The sequence below is a fragment of the Lissotriton helveticus genome, chromosome 10 (genome assembly GCF_964261635.1).
Source record: "Lissotriton helveticus chromosome 10, aLisHel1.1, whole genome shotgun sequence".
Classification (NCBI taxonomy): Eukaryota; Metazoa; Chordata; class Amphibia; order Caudata; family Salamandridae; genus Lissotriton; species Lissotriton helveticus.
In genome coordinates this window covers 1,168,861,378-1,168,885,904 of record NC_136071.1, presented here as the reverse complement: position 1 = coordinate 1,168,885,904, position 24,527 = coordinate 1,168,861,378, and the positions used below count along the sequence as shown (strand labels likewise).

General features: G+C 44.9%; 1 protein-coding gene across 1 annotated transcript in view; it reads left to right on the top strand.

The window, feature by feature from the left end:
* Positions 1-24,527, top strand: part of KCNH8 (potassium voltage-gated channel subfamily H member 8) — a 938,852-nt gene that overhangs the window by 511,173 nt on the left and 403,152 nt on the right. The window contains exon 3 of the mRNA XM_078662854.1: positions 20,555-20,686. Within this exon, the coding sequence (XP_078518980.1) occupies positions 20,555-20,686 (132 nt within the window). The remainder of the gene's footprint in view (positions 1-20,554; positions 20,687-24,527) is intronic.

Here is a 24,527-nt window from a genome sequence, read left to right as displayed (position 1 = left end):
TGTGATTTGTTTGCCTGTGTGTGGATGCGCAAATATGTTACCTAATAGTACGTTGCCACAATGACCACAGTTATAACATTTCTGCATCCCTTTGGCTGTTACTACAACCGGTTTCAGTTGTTTACTCTTTAGCAACTCTTTGAGGTTCTTAGATCTGGATAAAGCGAAAATTGGAGTTTCATTGAAGACAGTTTTAAAGTCTTCCTCTTGCTCAATGAGTTCCCATCTTTTCAATATACATTTCTTAATCTTCGATGTAATTGTCGAATGTTTCAAAACACACACCTCTCTTTTTGATGTCGATTTCTCTGCCTTTTGAAGTAAGGTTTCTCGTGTTTTTAATGATACCTTTCTTTTAGCTTCTGTTAGGACTTGCTCCGGGTAGCCTCTACAACTATATTGTTGTGCCACATCCTCTATGTCTGTTTTTGCTTGTACATCATCACTGCTAATCCTTTTGATTCTGATAAACTGTGAGAATGGTAAGTGGTTTTTTAGACTCTGTGAGTGAAAACTGGAATAGTGCAATGCGTTGTTTCTGTCAGTGGGTTTCTTGAATACCTTTGTGTTAAGACGATCATCCTGCTTTGATATCGTTATATCTAGAAAGTTGATGGTGTTCTGATCTATGGTGTGGGTGAACTTAATTCTGGAATGGCATGCATTCAGATTCTCTATGGACTTCTCTAACTGTGTTTTAGGACCCTGCCACACAATGAGGATGTCGTCTATGTAACGTGAATACATTTTCAAATGTGTCGTCCACTCTGGATTCTCAAGTATGTGCGCTTGTTCAAACTTGGCCATAAAGATGTTTGCGTAAGTGGGCGCCCCCGTAAACCCCATTGATGTGCCCGTCTTCTGGAGGTAGAACTTTTTTTTTTTGTAGAGTAATTCCCCTGACGAAGATGCTTCGGCATCGAAATGCATTGGGAGGGAGTCGTCGCAAGTTTTGATAAATTCATCATGTTAACTGAAAATGATGTGTATAATGAGTTTTGAGTTATCAAATTCATTTGCATTTTGTTGACAATGAAAATGAATTGTGACTATGGTATGATTTGATAATAAGTAAAACTCAAACATGAAGAAGTTTGAATAAATCAAGTAAAGTCACGTTGGAAACACCACACAAGTTTTCATTTGAGTAATAAATGTTTCACGTAGACAATGATGGCTTACTGAATGTGTATATATATGTGGATACGGATGTTGAATTTTGTTTAAGAATAAGGACATAGCATCCTGGCATTTGAGCCAATTCGAACAGTGCATTCCGGCAAAGGACACAGTTGTGTCTGCTTTTGCAGTACAAGTGTATGTGTGCCACATGGCACAGGTGTAAATGCACATATTTGCATTTGCATAGGAATTCGTTATTTACCACCAACTAATAGTTGGTGGTAAATTTCAAATCTTTAAAGCCCTGTAGTACTGTTTACAGTGCTACCTACATTTCAAAATACAGATTCGGTAATTTTACCGAATCAGTACATTTTACCGAATCGGTAAATTTACCGATTTGATAAATTTACAGATTCGGTAAAATTACCGAATCTGTATTTTTTCATGCCCTACATCTCAGTATCCAAATACCGGTCGATAACGGCCGAAAATCTGTATTTTCGTCCGTTACCGACTGGTATTTGGATACCTACATCTGGCCCTAGGTCTCATATTTGGAGAACTGACTGGCAGAACCCCAGGACTAAAATATCTAAGATCACACATATCGACATACTGTTAAAGTTAAATTAAACAATAAAGTCTGCTTGCAGTATTCCCAACCACCCAACTCGAAGCCAGGCCACCCCCAAGCTGGAGACTAAAAAGTCTTAAAGGAAAAAACCAGACCAGTAGGCATTTTCCATCTATGCACCCACGACGGGGAACTGTATCCCCGCATCCATCCGGTTCGACCCAACACTGCTCCAGTTTAGGAAAGAGTTGAAGACGCACCTCTTTAAAGAACACTACATCACAATGCAGTCACAGTAAAGCTCTTCTGCTCACAGAAGCCAGTTATTTCTCAGAACTTGTTGACTGTATCTTTGATTCCAGCCCTCAACAGTGCTCCAGTGCCTTTTGGCTGATTTGTGCTACACAAATACTATAGACATACATTATTGTTGTTAGTGTGGTGACCATGCTTGCACAGAGGCTGCACCTTTAGATTTTAGTACTTACCTTTGCAAGGCTTGGATTCTTGCTTGATTCAAACACTGTTCATCTACATTTAAATCAAGACACTTGCATACACAATTAGGGGTATTTACAGTCTAGGAGTCGGTAATTGTAGACAAATGGTAATTTGTAATCATGGGAATACTTAAGTTGTCACAGTGACTGCACCACCCATGCTCCCAGTCACAGAAATATACCCATAATGCATCTCTGCTGGCACAGCATGATGCTGTTTTGAAGTTTAGAGGCTCAGCTTGTCAAGGTGTTCTCTTCCCTCAGACATCTTGAGCTATTCTGGCACCCTGGTGTAAATATACTTCTACAGGCGCTGACGTAGGTCTGGAAAGGTCCACTGTCTGTGAAGACTTCCTGTCTTTCAAGAGAAAGATGAAAACCTAGCTCTTTTAAAGATACTTGTAAGGCACAGACCTTCTCTTAAGGGCCGATTATGATGAGTATCGGAAAGCCTCCGAGCTCAGGTAGGAGGCTTTCTGACACTCATCGTCGGTTTCACTTCCGACCACCTCATTACAATTCAGGTGGTTAAATGGAAACCGGCCGGTCATTCAGCTGGCTTCAGACAGGCTCAAGGAGCCCGGGGGCCAGTTGGAGACCAGCCCGTAATCCAAATGGACAGCGTTTCCGCCGTTAGGATTACGATGCTCGATTTCTCACAGGCTTTCCAAGTCGGGCTTTCTGACATGCAAAGCCTGGCAGAAAATGGGTTTGGGGGGCCCTAGCAGGGCCCCCTTCTCCCTGCCGCCACCAGTTGGGGACCAAGGTCCCTACACCTTGTGGTAGGCACCTTGAGGTGCCTGCTACATGGTGCAGTAATGAATACAATCTCCCATTTCTCATTTGGAGCTTGTGCTATGGCCAATTTATGGCCGTAGCACAAGCTCCCATTGAGAAATTGGAGTATGCAACAGCATTGTATTTGCGGTGTCGGGACTGCGGACCAGAGGCCAGTCGGTCTGTCCAGAGACTGCAACGGTGTCAGTCGGAGGCAACTTCCACCAACATCATAATAAGGCCCTTAGTGACCTCTCAGTATCAAGCGGATTTCAAACATAATGGTTAAAATGAGGGCACCGGGGCCCACTGAACCCCAGTGATAGCCCTTTTTTACTAGTCAACCGGAGAAGAGTTTTTGGGCCCTTGTTTTTGCTTGGAGCGGTGCCCATGCACCCCCTCACTGAGACACGGCCCACAGCACCAGCTCTTTCGAAAGAACTTAACGACCAGAGTCCAGTGGGAAAAAAGACCCGCAGGGTGAGGCCTTCAGCTCCTTCCCTTCGCAGCTTCTCGTGCACACGCTACCTGGTCTTTGGCTCGAGCTTCCTGTTTTATCACTCTCTTATGACCTGCTCAGTTCTTCTTAACGTGACTACATTTGCCTCTGGGGGTCCACATACCTTTTGCTGGCGGGTGAGAGGAGACGTCATGAGAGGGAGCGCTGAGCCACAGGAGCAACACCAACACTGCTGCCGCTGCCATCAGTCGTGTCCGCCGCTCCGGGACTTCATATCCCGGCAGCCTTTGCGGCGGCGCGATCCCTGACGCGGAATACGCGCCTTGAGGGGCGATTTAAACACCAAGCCCTCAGCGTCGCGGGACGCGAGCGGGACGCCTGGGGCGAAGCCCGGGCAAAGGGCGGGCCCTCTGTGGCCCTCCGAGGCCTGAGGAGCCTGGCCTGGGCCATAAACCCTGGACGGATTCCCCTACATTCCTTTTGCTGGCGGGTGAGAGGAGACGTCATGAGAGGGAGCGCTGAGCCACAGGAGCAACACCAACACTGCTGCCGCTGCCATCAGTCGTGTCCGCCGCTCCGGGACTTCATATCCCGGCAGCCTTTGCGGCGGCGCGATCCCTGACGCGGAATACGCGCCAGGAGGGGCGATTTAAACACCAAGCCCTCGGTGGAGCGGGGGGTCCACATACCTTTTGCTGGCGGGCGAGAGGAGACGTCGTGAGAGGGAGCGCTGAGCCACAGGAGCAACACCAACACTGCTGCCGCTGCCATCAGTCGCGTCCGCCGCTCCGGGACTTCATATCCCGGCAGCCTTTGCGGCGGCGCGATCCCTGACGCGGAATACGCGCCAGGAGGGGCGATTTAAACACCAAGCCCTCGGTGGAGCGGGGGGTCCACATACCTTTTGCTGGCGGGCGAGAGGAGACGTCGTGAGAGGGAGCGCTGAGCCACAGGAGCAACACCAACACTGCTGCCGCTGCCATCAGTCGCGTCCGCCGCTCCGGGACTTCATATCCCGGCAGCCTTTGCGGCGGCGCGATCCCTGACGCGGAATACGCGCCTTGAGGGGCGATTTAAACACCAAGCCCTCAGCGTCGCGGGACGCGAGCGGGACGCCTGGGGCGAAGCCCGGGCAAAGGGCGGGCCCTCTGTGGCCCTCCGAGGCCTGAGGAGCCTGGCCTGGGCCATAAACCCTGGACGGATTCCCCTACATTCCTTTGTGAGCTCTGCAAGACAACACTGGCCATGACCCATCGGGAAACCAGAAGTATGGCCGCTGCAGGAGCCAAAAAACTTACTGGCACATTGGATGACTTTATTATCCGTACAAACGCACTAATTGATGAGGGAATTATACTAATGGATAGGAGAGTTTCCCAAGACCTGGCAACGGCCAAGCGATCCTCTCTGGGCCTCATCGCCCAGGCACAGACGCCAAACACCGATTCCCGTATGAATGCCCAGGCTCTAGTACATAATATCAGGATGACTGGGGTTCCGGATGTTACAGACACCTTCCAGGACTTGGAGGCCTCTCCAAACCTTAACCTCCTGACAGAGAGCGGAGTTCATCAAAGTGAGCTCAACTCACCCAATACGGAAACCGCCATTAATGAAAGGGGCCGGATAGAAGGGGCAATCCCTAAACATAAACGAGAGGTTAACAAACCATCCATTCTTAAAGGGAAGGAGGTTCAAATTGCCCTTAACGATCAAATGGTCGCCTCCGACCCTCCTATCATGGATAACTCACTAGTAGAGCTATCTACTCCCATGAGGGGACTGCATTCCACCAAGAATGGCCTACCCTTGAGTCTCCCAGACGATACTATCATCGATCATAGCCTAGAGGAAATCCTGGAGTTGAGTGGGGAAGTTGGTAATCCAGTAAGTTCATCACAGGAGGGGAACGATGTAAGTACAGATCACATTATTATTGTCAATATGCTAAAAGCACTGCTTGAACCCATAGAGATGAGACTACGCTGCCTGGAGACTATCCTAAAGAATATACACAAGGATATTAGTGCTCCTAGTTTTACTATGAATAATAAACCAGCCCAGGTCATCAACCCACCCAAAAAGGCCAACAAGCCGCCCGTGGTGGTTAATAGAGCCCTGGAGACCAATAATACTGACCCTGTGATATTAAGTAACATCTTAAAACAGGACGGCACTAAAAATAAGACTTCTGTAACAGGTCAAACCCACAAAAATGATCGAACCCAGAATATGACAAAAACTAACCCAACCCCTCAGGTGTCACTGGGCAATTGTACACCACAGCCCCCAAATTCTGATGTATTCACCAGAGCCAAGGGCACGGCTCGTAGAAACATCCATCTTCCCCCGGATGCTTGTCCCTATGTGGTCATTCTAACCGGCGTTACTGTAATTTCTCCAACAGAAGTAGAGTCGTACCAGGCTCTAAAAAACAAAGTATGCCATTGGCTATCTAAAAACTACCCTCTCCCCCCAAACATACCGAGCAACATCCTAATGGTAGAGAGAACTCCGTGGGTGGGAGGTAATAGGAAAAAATTGCAAGGGGACTGCGTAGTGGTCACCTTCGAGAATATGGAGGCCGTGGACTTCATATTCAACAGTGGACCTCCGAGACACCAGGAAAACACTGTGACTGCTAGACCCCTTTCCTATTTTTATCTATTAGAAAATCAAGCTGATAACCGATGGAGCTGGCTAAAGGGAGCACATGACTTTAATCCTAGACAGAGATTTACCCCTCCGTGGGAATTACATCACCAGGGATGGGAAGAGGGGGGGGACGTGGGCTGGAATATGGTAAAGAGAAGAAGAGGTAGACCGCATCAAGTCGTCCCCTTTGTTGGGTTGCATCATACTCATTATGTCAAAAATAGAATTCCCTTTGGGCATATAAAGTTTACGGACATCAACTTCTCAATGACACAAATGGACAACAGATATTGTGGGCATAAACACAGATTCAAACATAGAAACTAAGGAACTAAGAGCAATGCATAAGCTTCAAAATTATGAGATAACGGTAAGTTCAAAAAAGCACAGTTTATTTATACATAAAATTAATAAAAACAGATAAAATCACAGTAGAATTGGGAACACAGAGAATATATCAAGGGAATGAATCAAAAACCATCAATTCATCTAATCAAATTCATACACCTAACACACGGAAATACACAAAAATCCTAAATCAAATATCAATAATGTTATTCCCTCAAGTTCAATCATACTCAGCCTCAGAATCACCATTACTCTGTAAACAGGCTAAATAACCCTCTCCACTTTCCAATGGCAAACCGCTTTGATTGTCTGTCAACCACAGATTGGGTTGACTGACAAAGACTGGACTCCCCAATAGGACGGAGTCATCAGAGCACCCTTACTCAACTACGCACGGCCACCACTATGAGGGATCTGAAAAAATTAAACTTATCTACAATGTCTGACAAGACCCTTGTTGCTGGCGAGATTCGGGGGTCGCCTACTATGCCTAACCCTTATCCATTATACTGTAAAATTCTTACCTGGAACGTGGCGGGCTTAAATGCAAAGGCGTTAGACCCTATATGGCAAGGGTTCGTTAGACAGTATGATATTCTGGCACTCCAAGAAACATGGGATACTACTACAAGTTTCTCAATGGATGGCTATTCCAGCTTTTTCACTCCAGCAGTGTCGGGCTTAGGAGGGAGAGCCAAGGGTGGCCTACTTATATTGTGCTCCCTGAACTTGGTGGGGGCCTTTAAAAAACTAGATTCTGCACCCACTAATTCGCTAGTTGTGGAGTGGACTCTGTCAGACTCATATACTCTTCTGCTTATTAACTTTTATAATTCCAAAGAGGTCTCCTGTGAGAATGAGCATTTGATTTCTTTGCTAGACTTTTTGTCAGTCTATAGACAAGATTGCATTTCCGTCCCAGAGATGGTAATTCTGGGTGATTTTAATATTCACCCCTGTGAGGGGGATTGTTACAATGACAGATATGGAGGATTACCGACCGAGGGCATCCCCCATTTTGAACACACGAAGGAGGGTGAGGGCCTTGAAACTTTCCTTGCGAACTTAAACTTATTCGAACCAGTCCAGGGCAAAACTGAGCCTAGAGCACCAACCTTTATCGGGAGAGACGCCAACACCGTCATAGACTACATCTTTGTTTCAACCGGGGCTCTGGCTAAGGCATAAGAGTATAGGGTGGTAACTGCTAGCTTTAGTGATCATCATCCTGTCCTCTTAAAACTGGACCTAGATTGCTTCCGGACAGGGAGAACAACTGGTGTGGCGGGCATAAGAGACCTGACGACTAAGGATCAGGGAAGGCGACTAAAATGGGAGAAGATTGTTCCTGAGCAATTCTTTCAAACACTAGCCCAAGAGGCTGAGGATAATATGGCAGTTTGTTTAGATTCAACTGCCTCGGGCCCCGATGTAGTGGCTGCCTATGTGGAGATATGTGCGAGTATCACAAAGAATTTGGAGTTAAGTTAGGGCTCGCAAGGTAGAAAGAAAATTCATAAATGGTTCAATAAGGAATGCTCGCTAAAGCACTCTACCCTGTTGAAGGCATTAAAACACAAACCTAGAGACAGGTCTTTAGTGGCAAACTTAAGGAAAGAATATAAATTTGCAGGTGTTAAACGCAAGAACCAAATCAAGGAGGAAGCCTGGGACAGCTTATCAGACATTGATGTACTGAGAGACAGCAAAAAGTTTTGGGCCATTGTGAATCAGCCTTTTTTCTCCGAGGATGGGAAGACTGACATGGAATGCGTGATTGAAGATGATAGATGGCTTTGCCACTTCAAACAGATTTACGACTCCACGGTACCAACTTCACCGGTCAGCGCCCACGGTCCACCCAATTCGGTCATGGAATTTAACACAACGGAGGTTGAAAGGGCGATCACAAATACTAGTAAACACAAGGCCCCTGGACCTAACGGGGTCCCTGCAGATCTCTACATCCAGTATCCGCAATGTTGGTAAAAAATACTAACTAATGTCTTTAATGCGATACCTGCAGCTGGTTTCCCATCTTCCTGGTCCACCTCTACTATTGTTCCCATATTTAAAAAGGGGAACAGGGGGGTTCCTGCCTGCTACAGGCCAATCTCCCTGCTGGACTCTGCTGTCAAGATTCTGGGCAGAGTCATTCTGCAAAGACTCGGGGATTGGCTTGAGGAGAGCGGGATCCTTTCTGATTTGCAGTATGGTTTTAGAGCACATAGGGGGACCATGGATCAATGTTTAAACCTTCACCTTATTATTAGCAAATACACCGTGGTGAAGGGGGGGCATCTTTATTTGGGTTTCATGGATTTATCTTCTGCTTTCGACCTGGTTAACCGTTCTAAGTTGTGGATTATTTTGCGAGATTTGGGTTTGGACTCCACTTTGGTTAATTTCTTGCACGATCTTCACCAAAATTTGTTTGCCTCTGTTAGGGTAACAAGGGAGGGAAGATGCACTGAGAAGTTTAGATCAGGGAGAGGGGTCAGACAAGGCTGCATACTTGCCCCTCTCCTTTTTACTTTGTACATCAACTCCCTGGGGAAATCCCTGAATTCAGCTACCTTGGACATGCCGCGTATGGGGGGGTCACCTATCCCGGTCCTCCTATACGCGGATGATGCCGTCCTTATAGCTCGAACAGGTGTGGGCCTGCAAAGACTATTGGATCACTTTGGTGGTTTCATGGAAGCACTGGATCTAAAGATTAATACAGTTAAATCTCATGTCATGGTTACGGGCTCACGGAAGAAAAACACGAAGCTCAGGTCTTTTAGCTGTAATAACTCTCCAATCTCGAGGGTACCCTCCTTTTGTTATTTAGGCGTCACCTTTGACGAGAAAGGAACTTGGGGTGCCCAACTGAAACTAAAAGAGAATGGAGTCAGTAGATCCACTGCAGCACTCATGCATTTCTCCAAAAGGCTTGGATCAAGACCCATGGAGGCGATGACTCACATCTATAGATCCAAATGCTTGGCAATCGCATCTTACGGGGCAGATATCTGGGGTTATGTTTCAGCCCCAGGCATACAAGCTGTAGAAAATAAATTTATACGTACCTTGCTGTCACTCCCGAATTCTTCTCCTACATATTCAATCCATAATGAAATAGGCTTGGGATACGTTACTGATCTCTTAAAAATGTCTCCACTGTTATGCTGGATTAAAACTTGGACAAATGAGGAGATCACTTTGAACCATTGCATTCTAAAAGACTGTATGGCCTTGGATAAAGCAGCCAGCATACCCTGGCTGGCGTATGTTAGAGCGGCATGCGCAAGGCTAGGGCGCCCGGACATGTACTCTTTACCACAGAGCCTCAAGAAAGAGGATGCAAGGTGGGTCAAGCAGCATTTTAGAAATATGTTGGAGACAGAGAGGGAAGCGGTTGAGCTTTGCAAGCCAATGGTAATGACATTATACCAACTCTCGTCGTCCATGGCTATGGAACCTTATCTGAAATATGTAACTAAACCATACCACCGTTTTTTACTAATAAGGTTCAGGTTTAACCAGATACATCTTGTGATTGGCTCATATACAAAATGGGGTACTCCAGAAAATACCCCACCCTGTTCCTGTGATTGTTTTTCCATGCAGGATACTCTTCATCATGCTTTGTGATCATTACAGGGCGGCCCGTAAAAAATTCCTCCTTCCCATTCTGAAAGACCTGAATTTTGCCCAGGTACAGCCGGCCCTCCTATACCTACAGATGTTGAACTCGGTGCAGGTCACTTATAGTGTAGCTTGTTTTTTGGTAGCAGCTGGCAGACAAAACAAAACTAAACTCCCTCCGATAAACAACCTGCAAACCTGATACTTTTTTGTAAATTTTGCTCGCAGGGAATGTGCAAAATATACTGGAAAGTGTATTCTCCATATCTATTTTTTTGAATTTGCTTTTATCTAATAACTTTCTCTCTTTTAATGTACTTTTTAATGGTTCCTTTTTTAGGATTTGCAATCACCTTTGAAACTTTATTGTAAATTTAATTGTATTTTAACTGTATTTTATTGCTTATGAACTATGCACTGCTTTTATGGTTTTAATTAACCGAATAAAGTTATTTGACTGGCCTCTGCTTGTTCTGCTGAGATGTTGTTTCAAGAGGTGAGTGAAGTACACAGCTTGGACACCCCCAAGCAGATTGCAGTTTCTGGGCTGCCTAAGCATCAGCTGGAGCTACCATGCCTGATGCGTGTGGGGGAAACAACCTTTACAACGCAACTTTTACAACGCACTACCATTACAACAAAACTTTTACAACGCTAAAACTTTTACAACGCATACCATTACAACGCATGTTTTTACAACGCAAGTACTTTTACAACGCATGCCATTACAACGTAAGTATTGGTAAGTATATAATTATATTTAATATTTTATATGTTTGGGTTTTTTTTACGTTTTCAGTTTTTGGGTAAAGGGGTATTTTTAGGGTTTAGGGTCAGTTTTCAGTTTTTGGGTAAAGGGGTATTTTTAGGGTTCAGGGTCAGTTTTCAGTTTTTGGGTAAAGGGGTATTTTTAGGGTTCAGGGTCAGTTTTCAGTTTTTGGGTAAAGGGGTATTTTTAGGGTTTAGGGTCAGTTTGCAGTTTTTGGGTAAAGGGGTATTTTTAGGGTTCAGAGTCAGATTTCAGTTTTTGGGTAAAGGGGTATTTTTAGGGTTCAGGGTCAGTTTTCAGTTTTTGGGTACAGGGGTATTTTTAGGGTTGAGGGTCAGTTTTCAGTTTTTGGGGTACAGGGGTATTTTTAGGGTTCAGGGACAGTTTTCAGTTTTTGGGGTACAGGGGTATTTTTAGGGTTCAGGGAAAGTTTGGGGTTTTTAGGGTACAGGGGTATTTTTAGGGTTCTGGGTTAATTTGGGTTTTTGGGGTACAGGGGTACAGGGTAAAAAAAAAAAAATGTAAATTAAATTAAATTAAATTATATTAATTACAATTAATTTAAAAAAAAAATATTATATACTTACCAATACTTACGTTGTAATGGCATGCGTTGTAAAAGTACTTGCGTTGTAAAAACATGCGTTGTAATGGTATGCGTTGTAAAAGTTTTTGCGTTGTAAAAAATTCGTTGTAACGGTATGCGTTGTAAAAGTATGCGTTGTAACGTCATACATCCGCGGGTGGACTAGGATAGTGAACTTGGGCAACCCTGCTCTCACACAACCACACACAGGGATATCCCGCTCATGTTCACCACAGTAGGGTGCACAACTCTGGGTTCATCTCAGAGGGCATTAATGTGACTTCCAGCTGTAGAGAAAAGACTGTTCTCTTCTCCTAGTCCTGCATCTCTAACAATCACCAACAACAGGCCTCCTAGGTGACTTGGTTTGATGACATCAGCTGACATGGTCTTTGACACTATTCACCAGATGGCCCCTTTAATTTCTTACGACCGGCTGACTCATGTTCAACTGCTGTTCAGATGGAACCTTCTCAACTTCGGCCTTCAAAGTTCTCGTTTGAATATTTGCTACTACCACCACCACTAACATGGGCGTTGAGAGGTACAGGGCTGGACTGGGAACCAAAAGCAGCCCTGGCACATTTTGTTAGTTCAGCCCTCACACTGCATAGCCAGCCAGTTCAGAGAGAGAGACAGACCACTGCTAAGGCTGCTTGGAGCAGGAAGGGGTCCTTCTCCAAGAAATATTTGAAAACAATTACAAACATGGTCAAACATGGTCTGTTTTACAACAGGTTTCATTAAATTACCTTGTCGATCATTGAATGGATGGATGGATGGAGAGTAGAGACGTGGCTGCATGGCTTAAATAATGAATGAATATTTGGATAGGTGAAAAGAGGGTGCATAAATTCATTCAGGAATGGGTGACAATGAATAGCCTGACTGTATTTAACACAGTGCACTGATTGAGCGCATCAAGGAATTAAACGCAAAGCATTAAACTTTGGTCAAAAAGAGGAGAGATAAAGAGATAACCATGTAGTGGCCAAATTGCACAACCTAAAGCCAGGAAACCATGCGTCAATCCAGGCTTTGACTTGGCAACATAGGGGCAGATCTGCAAGAAAGTGCAGCAGCGTGGCACCACAAGCCCTTTGGCTGCACCATGCTGTGGCAGTTTCAGAGCACAGGAATGTGACATATTTACAAGAATATGTTGCATTCCTGTGCTCTCCCCTGTGCTGGCACACTAACAGCTGCCAAGCACCGGCGCAGGCACCCTTGCACCATGAGCAGGAGACACCACCGGCTCAAATTAAGCACTGCCCAGCCCCCCTCATGATAAAGGCTACTTGGAGCACTATGCAACTGCCCCTTAAGACTAAGTTCTAAGGCTGTAACTCAGGGGCAAAGGCCTGTGATCAGGGCCTACCCTGAGACCAAGAAGGCCCAGGTGTTTGCGTGGGACACCAGGAGATGGCGTAACATTTATTCTTCCAAGGAACCCATCCCAGCTGCCTTCTTGCCAGGGTGTTTGTTACAGTGACCAGCAGGAAGGCTTGGCGTATCTTAATAGCAAGCTGCAACTAAGTAAATAAAAGGCCCTGTTTGGATTTTATGGAAATGAAATGGGTTTGTGTTATGCCTCCCTCTTAACACAAACAATGACCTTTTTTAAGCAGCACATTAGAAAATCCCAAAAGGGGGAAGAAAGAAGAAAAAGTCAGAAAAACAGTGACAAAGAAACAAAGCAGGGGAGGAAAAGAACCTGGAAGAGTGAAATAAAGGCAAACAGAGTGATGGTGGAGGAAAGAGGCAAGAGGCAAGAGGTGGAATCAAGAATTCGCAGCCTGGGGGTTCTTCACCTCTGGCATTGGGTGGCGCTGGCCTCAAGCTTTGAGCATTAACTCAAAAGATCTCCAAGTTAATGCATGTTTTTTCTGGTAAATGTAAATGTGGGATACTTGTAAAGCGCACTGTTACTCTACCCGAGTGTCCTGGCGCTGTAGACCGCTGGGGAACCCGTCCTGGTTTTCCCTGTGAGATGGTCCCTTTCTGGGTATCTCCAGGGTGAAACCAGGCATCCCCGGTGTCTGTGGGGGGCCGTTGTAGAGATGAGGCAAGCTTAATGCCCAGAGTTACCGAGTGTGTTCCCTGGTTTTTAGAGTAGGCACTGAGGCGAGAATTATCGAGTCCGTTGACCCTGGTCCAAGACCCTGCCGCGTCGGGAATTGAACCCTGGTCCCGGGCCGTTCTCTGCTTACAGGTCTGCCACCTCTAACCAGTGAGCCACACCTCTCCTGGTAGGAGGCCCTGAGCCTCAAAACCCTGTTGTCTGCAAAACATGCATTAAGTCAAAGATATCTCAAGTTAATGCATGCACTCAAGTGGTCAAAAAGATGCACAAGGGCGCCTTCTGCACTGGCACCAAGATACCCCCCAGATGACCCTCCCACTCCTCAGGGCGGGCCAGGCTCAGGCTCAGATTCCAAAATGGGGCAGAGGTTACGGGGGAGGGTTCAGAGGCGGGGAGATATCAAGTGACCATGGTAGAAATGTATCTAGTTCGAGGCTGTTCTGTAGTGATAACACCATGAATGAATGAATGAATGAATACATGAGTGAATGAATGAATGAATACATGAGTGAATGAGTGAATTAATGAATGAATGAACGAATGAATGAATGAATACATGAGTGAATGAATGAATGAGTAAATGAATGAATGATTTAACGAATGAATGAATGAATGAATGAATGAGAAGTTCTTATATAGCGCGCAGCTACTCAGAGAGTGTCCTGGCGCTTATTGGAGGCTTGATCGTGTAGACCAAGGCCTGTTGGGGTAAGAGGGAGACCCTCAGATGGAAGAAGCTCTTGCTCGAAGGGCAGGAAGAGGAAATATTGACTTGACATAAAGAGAGTGCGACAACTAGACAAAGACATGTGAGGAAGACAATCTGGCATCCTGTTTGATTGACACATGAGTGCAGGGTGCCTGGCTCTCAATTGGCCTCCAGCCAGATCATCAATAAAACTGACACCCAGGTGCCCCTACAAGAGGGGCCCCAGGATGATTTTACTCATCGCAAACCCTAGATGACATCCCCCCTGAAGACCCCATGATGGGGGGTGTCCGACTGGGTGCCGCTTATTCGACATTGAAGGTCAGAGTATCGAGTAGAAGATAAGGGGCTTGATAATAGGCCCTTGTGAATTCCTGTAGAAGCCCAGGTTAACACCAGAACCGATAAAAGCGGCGATAATGTATCGCCCTTTCTTGATAATATGGCTCATAGATCTACAAATATATTGAAGCCAGATTACGGATTATCACTATGTTGTGACAATATTTACACATAGAGTTACTACTGCTACCTCCACATCTACGTACCTAAAGATATCTTTCGTCAACTTACATGTACATGGAATAGGAAATCTCTGCATATTCTCACCTTCACAATATTGTTTTTTTTTGTACTGTATTTAAAGCACAAGGTTTTAGCAGACTACCCCTCTTGGGTGGTGCAGATTTACTGCCCCCCCCCCCGCCAGCACCCTTTTGCTAATGTCTTCTAGTAATATAGAGCATGAACGCAACGCAGGGGTGGTGTCATGATTCTGTGCGCTAGGACCCATGCGTTTCTGGATGGACTCAACAGAGGAATTATGTAGCTTGCCCGGAGGTGCTAAGGCGTGGCTATTAAAGGTTATGATGTAAGCAGAGTGCAGTGTGTGATCGTATGCTGAGGAATACAGACGTCTGTTACAGAGCTCCCTGGGTGGTGTATTCATTTTGCATGCTTCCGGGCGGGGCGGACATGGCAGCAAGCAAAGGCATTTCCTCATTTTCCAGGTGCCTCCAAGCACAAAAGAAGACATGGCCGCTTTCCACCTTGTGGACACTAACTTGGCATCTGTGTAATGGGTTTTTGGAAATGAACAGCGCACACAGCTGCAGTCTCTTCTGCCACAAGGAACTACCCAGGAGTGTAGAAACTGACAGAAGCAGGCACTGCACTAGAGGTAAAATGTCCATGACACTCACCCAGAGGTCTTTTAGTTGCATCTCTCAAACAGCAAGGCCTGCTCTTGAGTCAGGGATCTCTGCCCTTCACCTTAAGGAAACTCACTAATTCTTCTCCAACCAGGTCAGGCTGGACTGGAAAGCAAAACCCAGCTCTGGCAAACAAAGTTTAAAGCAGCTGCTGACTGCAGCAGACCAGAATGGGGCATGGTTAGGGCACGGTTTTCTCATGCAACCTTTCTTCGCCTTCAAGCAGCCCCTTAGCCGGCAGGCTACCGGGGAAATGCAGAGGGGCAGGTGTCCAATCGAATGTATGATGTTGCAACGCATACATTTACAACGCATGCACTTACAATCCAGTTTTTACATCGCAACATCCACTACAATACATTCCATTACTTCACATGACACTACATCGCATTTTTTAAAAACTACCTTTACACCGCATTCCATTACATCGCATACTACCTTTACAATGCATACCATTACAACGCATACCATTACAACGCATACCATTACATTGCATTTAAGGTAAGTATTGGATAGTATAGGGGTAAAAATTACTATTCTAACTCCAGGGGGTGCAACAGTAGGGTAAGTGTTGGATAGTGTAGGGGTTAAAAATAACTATTCTAACTCCAATGGTTTGCATTGCAATGGTATGCGTTGTAATGTCTGCGTTGTGGTGACATGTGATGTAGTGTCATGCGTTTTAATGGTATGCGTTGCAATGCCTGCGTTGTAGTGTCATGCGTTGTAAAGGATGTTGCGATGTAATGCCTGCGTTTTAAGTGTAGTGCGATGTAATGGTTGCGTTGTAAAGGTTGTTTCCGTCCAATCCGGCCTCCTGGCATTCAATGGGCCTGTGACGTCAGCATTCTCCAGGCCGGGCACTCTATGCCTCGATTAGACTGGCATGTGTAGGGCATGGAGCTATTTCAATTAGCGGAGCGACGCTTTGGTTGCTGACAGAGGAGCAGGATGCATCATTAGCTGAAGGAAGGGCAGCCAGCAGTAAACAGCGAGCTTCAGAAGTCTGCTAGCATGCTGGCAAAAGCCCCATTAAAACTGGGATGACCGACACCAATGAAAGACTTCAATGGTGCACGAAATTTGATGCGAAAGAAATGCGCCTCTTCATCACTCACCGCTAATGATGCCAGTGCGCTGTATTTAAATGGATGCTGGCAGGATGCGGCATCTTTAAATGGACCAGTGATGCAGGGAGCTGTGCATCAGCTTTGGCATCCAGTGACCTTTGAACTTTTCATAATATGAAATGAAGAAATGAATTTGTACTTGTATAGCGCACTTATACCCTGAGGCGTCTTGGCGCTGTACGCATACCGCTGTGGAACCCTTCCTGGCTTTTACCTATGAAATGCCCACTCCTGGGCCCCCCAAGGTGAAGCCAGGGGAAACATCCTTTACCACGCAACTTTTACCACGCAGTGCCTTTACAACGCAGGTTTTACAACGAAAACCATTACAACGCATTGCGCTGGGGGGCGCTCTAGGATAGGGAATAGTTTTAATTTACTATCCAACACCTTCCCTACTATCCACGGGGACTGGAGTTGGAATAGTAAATTAAACTATTCACTATCCAGCACCCCACAAAGCAATGCGTTGTAAAGGCTTGCGTTGTAAAACTTGTGTTGTAACAGCATGCGTGGTAAAAGCATGCATTGTAACAACGTACATCCTGAAGCCAGGCATCCCAGCGCTGTTGGGGCCGAGATGCATTGAAGACAGTGCAGTAGCTCAGGGCCAGTAATGGCTGATAGAGGCCTTCAGCTCCAACATTCCAATGTTTGTCTTTCTGTTTTCTCTTTGTAATTTAGCACGTTCTGCTCTCAGCAGGTCGACAGTTCTTATAAGGTTATTTCCCTTTGGCCTCATGCTTACAGCATGTTAGCGCCCTCTTACTTGTATAAGGTCACCCCTGCTTCTGGTTCAGGGCTTTTAACAACCAGTAAAGCCCCCAGCAGTGGGCAATAATGCTGTATCAGAACACTGGAATGTTGAGAGTTCCATGGAAGGCAGTGAGGCAGCAGAGGGCATACAATGGCTCCTAAGGGTTCTACGCGTAAGTAATCTAATATATCTCTTCTGTTTCCCCTGCCTTAATTTAGAACATTCCACCATCAGTGGGTGGAATTAGCTAATAGCACTATATAACATCTCCTCCAGCCTGTACCAAAATGAAATGTTCTTTTGCCTATTAAAGGCCACCGCCTGCTCAGGCCTATACGTCATGGAGAGGGCTTGTTACAATGGACAACTGTATTATATTGAAAAATTGCAACGTTGGAAGCTCCACTTAAACAGTGGAGTGGCCGTGGGCCACAAATGGCAGATAAAGACTTTTGAACCAACATACCAATGTTTGCTTTTCTGTTTCTCTCTTTTTAATTGAGAACTTTCTACCCTTAGTTAGTGCAATATTCTAATAGCATTGCAGCCTTTTTGTCTAGGGCTATTCCTGATATAATATGTCTTAAGATCTCTTATAGGCTCACATTTAGGGGATGTATGACATTACAACGCATGTTTTTACCACGCATGCCTTTACAACGCGGTTTTTACATCGCATACCATTACAACGCATAGTGCTTTTGGGTGTTGGATAGTGAATTATTTAATTTACTATTCCAACTCCAGTCCCCGTGGACACTAGGGAAGGTGTTGGATAGTAAATTAAATCTATTCCCTATCCTAGAGCGCCCCCCAGCGCAATGCGTTGTAATGGTTTGCTTTGTAAAAGTTGCGTCGTAAAGGCACTGCGTGGTAAAAGTTGCGTTGTAAAGGTTGTTCACCACATTTAGGACCTTTAACCACCTTTATACCCCTTGGCAATAGAATTTAATGCTCTTTATTGTTATCCTACCTAATGGTGCTCACTTTATCAACCTGGGAAGGATGAAAGGCTGATGGAGCCCGTGGGATTTACAGCTTTGATTCCACAGCAAAACACAGGCCTCTGGAGTGAATGCATTCGTATAATCGGTCACCCTACAAGCGTTTTGGTATGGGCGTGGGTGAAGTTTTAAATTTTGCACTTAAAGCCATGCACATTTTTACAAAAATATGTTTTGTGAGAAAGATTTTGCAATATAATTCTTTCTCTAAAAGTGGGGTTTATGTTTTTTGTCAAGTTTTTCTCGTGCACTCCAACTTCTGGCAGACGTTTCCTTCAATGTTTAGATTTTTTTCAGACTTTGCAAACCTTTGAAGATTAAAAATAAATTATATTATGCATTTATGTTTTGTACTTTGTATTGACACCCTTATTTCTTTCAATAAAGCTTTCTTTTGAACTTAAAAATAAATAATACAATTCCTAGAGAAACAACTTTACAACTCCTTATGCCCTATGCATAAATTTGAATGTTTAAAACTTTTAGGTGTTCTAGAACAGCTTCAACAAAAATTACAGTGAACAGCTTATTTAGAATAAAACAGATGTATCTCCTGTCTACATTTGCATCAGCACGTCCTGGATGAATGCAAAAAAAGAAGAAAACAGATTGTGAAATAACTGATCATAATATATTACATCTTTGCTCATATATAATTTCACAAGTGTACTACAGTTGTAAAAAGGACAAAAACTGACCAATGAGTGACCTTTGTAAAAAAAAAATGAAGCAATCCTTACAAGAGGCGGCCCAAAGGGGGTTTGATAGACATGCTTTATTCTCCATGTTTTAAAGGGGAAAGATCTGTGTATTCCATTTCTCATTTTATAGACATGACAAAACATGCGCCCCGGTGCTGATGACGAGCTCAGCTTGTCATCAGCCACGGTGCTCGTGTGCTGATGACGAGCTGAGCTCGTCACGGCCACGCCCGTTTCCTTAGAACGCTCAGCACAGCAGGGGAATTATCCCCGCGTGTGAGCGTTCTAACGGCCATGACGAGCTCAGCTCGTCATGAGCACACGAGCACCGTGGCTGATGACGAGCTGAGATCGTCATCAGCATGGGAGGGGTTAATACACTTTTTGTGGCTTAACGCTGCTTTTTAAATATGGAACCCTTTCACGCAGGGGCGTGCAAATGGCGTTGCTGTGGGCGTTCCACCGCAACACCCACTGCTTTTTTACACTCCCCCAATTTACAAGGATCTATGAATCTGTGGCAGTGACAAAAACTAATGCCGTACAAGAGCAAGAAATAGAATGGTGATACGAGGAGAAATACTTGTATTTCTCCCATTTTTGCATTTTTCTATGTGGGCTGCATTCTGCAGCACGCATAGAAAGAGCTGAAAGCCATGAATGATTGTTTATGATCCGGAAGGTGTCCCTTCCGGCACATAGACAATAATTAAATAATGACGATTTGCTAATTCTATGTTTGCTGCATCCTGCAGCACAAATAGAAGTAACAAATCGCCATTACTGATTGTTTATGTGCAGGAAGGTGCACCTTCCTGCACATAAACAATCATTACCTGCAATGCAGGCACCCTTGCACTGTGGAGCAAGAGTGCCTGTATTAACGCTAGGCAGCTAAATTTAGCGTCAGCACTAGGGAAAACACAGCGGTGTGCCGTATTGTTGTAATTATGGTGCATTCCTGCATTTTGGAAATGGAAAAGTGCGGCACTGCAAAATTTGTCACAACGCAATGCTCTGCCATTTCCTTCTAAATATGTCCCCTCAGTTTGAACAATTCCCGTTCAAACAAGCAGCAGAAAAGTGCTATTACGGTCATGAATGAGGACAATTTGACCAGCAAAGTTTTGTGCATACGACAGATGTTGTGATCTCATAAAGTTGTTAATTGTCCCCATGGAAAACCTTCACCTGAAAACCTTCACCCACTGGTCAAACGTCCTACACAAAGGCAGGAGAGTATTTTTTGCTGGAAACATATTTAGTATAAACAGGTTGTGCATGATTTTTCTTCTGGAAAACTTATTCCTTGATCGATTTTTTTCATGATTTGTTAAAAAAAATCTCTTGGCAAAGCTGGTGAGTTTCCTGAAGTTCTAGAACAAACTTTACCAAGTTGGCAAACACAAACTTTAGAGGTTTTGTACATCCCCATTTTGCACCTGTGCAAAGTATTTGTAATGTGGACTGTACTTGATGACATAAAAGCCAAGCTTCTGATTCTAATGATAGCTTTCCTTTTCTCCTTCCAGGAACCTCTTTCTGGTGCCTGCTGGACATTGTGCCCATCAAGAATGAGAAGGGGGACGTGGTGCTCTTCCTGGCCTCCTTCAAGGACATCACGGACATGAAAGTGAAGGCGGCACAGGCGGACAAACAGGAAGGTTGGTACCTACAAAACTCATGTGGTGGAGAGGGTAGAGAGGCTGAGGACTAAAATATCCGCCTACATCTAAAGCTGCGGTGTCCAATGTACGTCCAGGGGGACTTTTCTCAAAGCGCCCTTATCAGGATATCCACATCAAATACATTTACATACATTTATTCTGAATTAATCTTATTTACAATTTCAGTGTTAATTCATCACATCTGGCATGGTCTGGTACTCTTCGACCTACATTGTACACCTCTGACCTGAGCCAATAAGCAGCCATTGGCCAATCAGGGGCTGTACTGCATTTCTTGCACTCATGCACTACTGATATGTGGGAAACATCGTTTACAACGTGGGGGATTACATCACGATGCTATTACATCACGGTTTTCACAACGCAAGTCGTTACAACAACTTATGCTAGATGGCGCTCTAGGACAAGGAACAGTATAATTTAGTATCCAACACCTTCCCTACTGTACGTAGACTGGAGTTGGAATAGTAAATTATACTACTCCTAAGGCAAGTGCCCTCCAAAGCAAGTCGTTGTAACGACTTGCATTGTAAAAACTGCTATGTAATGTACCGCGATGTAAATGTTTGCGTTGTAACGTCATACATTCCTGATATGTGCACTGATCGATCAATGCAAAAGTCGCTTTCAGTTGGTGTGAATCTTGTTCTTGCACTTAATAGTGCAAAAGTCATGCTGCAGTGTTAGGTGAGCACATGGTCTAGTGTAAAAGTGCCCAGTCACGAGTGCAAAACTGCTCAATCATGAATTTAAAGCACGTCAATCTGTCCCTGCCGAACATTTGACGTCAAGTGGCCCTTCGCAACCAGGTGCAAAGAAATCAAACATACCTGGCGATTTTAAAATGCACAACCCAGTAAATTCTTTCCCAAATAAAATGTAGCAATAGGTATTAATTGCTGAAGAGGGTAAGGTAAGAGTGAACACATTACACATATGTCCATACACGACACGGGTATCACAGATGTCCGAAGAAAGTTCTACAATTTTCATCAAGTGAACAGGTACTCACAAGAAAGGCAGAGTGACAGCAATAAACCACCCACCACACCAACTAAACCCGCACGGAGTAACTGAACAGATCTGCCACATGCCACATGCCAAGGAAGGACTCTGCTTTAGTCCTCCACTGTAGGTCTCAAAGAGGTACATATTGAGGCCGCTTCTTGACATCTCACAAGGGCTATCAGATGTGGGATGACAGTAAAAAAGGTTCATGGCAGGAGATCTCTCTTCCATTCATTTCTACAACCTATGACTGCTCAGGTCCATACACTTTAACCCATTCGCCGCGCGGCAAATTCCGCCGCGGTGCGAGGGGGGGGCGGGGCTGGGCTGGGCCTGGTGCCCAGGTGCCCAGGACGGCTCCCGGCCGTCATAAATCACGGTGGGCATGTGCCTATGACTGCCTGGAGCTGTCCGAACTCCGCCCACCAATTAATTCCCCCCCACAGGCGGGGAGTTAACGGTGCGTGGGGGGAGCCGCAATGGTCAGACGGCTCCCGGCCGCCATGAGCACATGTCTACTGTGACTCATGATGGCAAAATGTCTTAGAGCGGACAGCCCGGGCAGTAACCAGCTAAGTGGACTGCATTCTTAAAAATACAATAAAGCAGCAGTCTTCAAACCTGTTAATGCCGTGCACCCCCAGTGAAAAACAAAACCATTGGGTGCCTCAAAAATGTTCACAACTACTCTATTAAATTGGCAATGTTTAAATCTGTCTAGACTTAGTCAAACATTGCAGTTAAGTTCTGTTACCGTTTTAAAACTGCAATCAAATACATGATTGCCAAACATACTATTCTCGTCAGGCAGGCCTTACTAGCACGTTCAAGTATCCAGAGTGTGAGTATTAGAAGTGGAGGTTTTGAAGAATATTTGCGGTCCCTTCCCATTGGACACCTTCTCCCAGCCAGGATATGAACCTTAGCCCTTGTCAGTGATGGACCATTACAGAGTGGATTACTGCTGCTCATTGTTTTCAGCTTGAAACAAAGCACTGCTATCAACATAAAGCTTCTTTTGGCCAGAGCCTGGTACCCCTCGCCCACGGATCACTTGAGGCTGCCGTAGGGGGGTGCTGCCCCCCAGTTTCAAGACCCCAGCCATAAAGGGACCTGCAGAGCTGCTCAAAGCTGCCAACTTCCTGAAAGCCTCTCTCTCACGCGTCTTCATCAGTCACAGTTTTGAGTGATGCGTCTCATAACACGATAACTGCACCTCGGTGGTCCTCACGCATGAGATGGAAACACTTTCTACACAGGATCAAAGCAGAGACAACAACCACACACCCGACATGGTGGGGCCCGCTACAAGCTCTTCAGCACCCCACAAGCACTATACAAAGGGTGCAATGCAAAGAAAGAAAAATCGCCAGGTGATATTAGTTGGCAAAGTGAGATGTATGGTCCTATATTATTTACGGTGCCAAAGGGGATGATGGACGGAGCGCTTGAGCAAATCAAACACTCACCCCCCAGTCAACTCATCTGGGTTTAATCCATCACCGTTCTTTAGCCCACTCCACCACACCAGTTAAGGCATGGCCATTTGCAAATCAGTCTGGCCCTGTATTATTACCATGTTGAGTTTTCACAATCAGTTTTGTACACAAGTGTTTCACGTGATTGAGGGGTACTGACTGGTTTGCAGTAGTTGTGATGGATACGATTCAATTTGATCGAAGCTCATAGTGTAGATCCAGAAAAAAGAAGATTCAAAAGCCGGATTCATTTAGAGTTGGAAACCTATAGATGCGGGTCTCACAATGATTTCATTCTTCTCTTGTGCCCAGTGACCACTTTCTGATTGAATTAAGGGCCAGATGTTTGAAACAATTTTGCAGTTGGAAAGCTCTGAATAGCAAAAGAGGAGCATTCGAAACAAAAAAAATGTTTTTTCTGTCTAGCGATCCCATTATAGCAGTCTGTAAAGTTTTACTAACAAGAAGTATTGTTAATGGATACCGATTTAATACCTGGAAGGTACATGTTGTGGGCATCCTCTCCAAATACTAAATTAGTATTCAATGTATCAATGGTTTGCCCCAGTTGCTTTAAAAAAAATTGAAAAGCTATCAGCCCGATATTGGGGTGCCAACCCATTTCCGAAGAGGAAGGGGTGCTGTTTAGAGCCCTTCCCCATTATGAATTAAAAATAAATAGTGTGCAGTTGGTCGTTGCCTCAGGGACCACTGTCTGCTCTCGATGAAACTTTTTTAAAGTATTTTTAAAGCAGAATGTGTCACTTAAAGAAAAGAGGATGCTTTAAAAATACTTTACCGATACACCGTCATAGCCGATGAGGCTTCCTGACCCTTCTAGGCGACCCCCCTGTGCTTGTAGGCAATGACAGTGAGTCATTATTTGCAATCTATCTCTGGAACATTAATGAGGTAGGTCCAATTGCGACCCACTCTTATTCTGAATGTTGCAAACCAAGGGCCCGATTCACAGAACTAACTTAAGACAAAATCCTAAACTTACTACTTTTGGTATTCACAGAAGTTAGGATTTTGTCTTAAGTTTGTCTTAAGACGGACTTAAGACAGACTTAAGTTAGCATTTTGTCTTAAGTCTGTCTTAAGACAAACTTAAGACAAAATCCTAACTTCTGTGAATACCAAAAGTAGTACGTTTAGGATTTTGTCTTAAATTAGTTCTGTGAATCGGGCCCCAACCTATTAGTACCTTGGTCGGTTTGCACAACCCCACACCGGTCACAAAAACCCTGGTTTCAAATTTGCGACCAGTGGAATTGTACATCTGTCCTCCAGTTTCTTATTGAACATTGTTACTAACTGGTAGTTCCTGC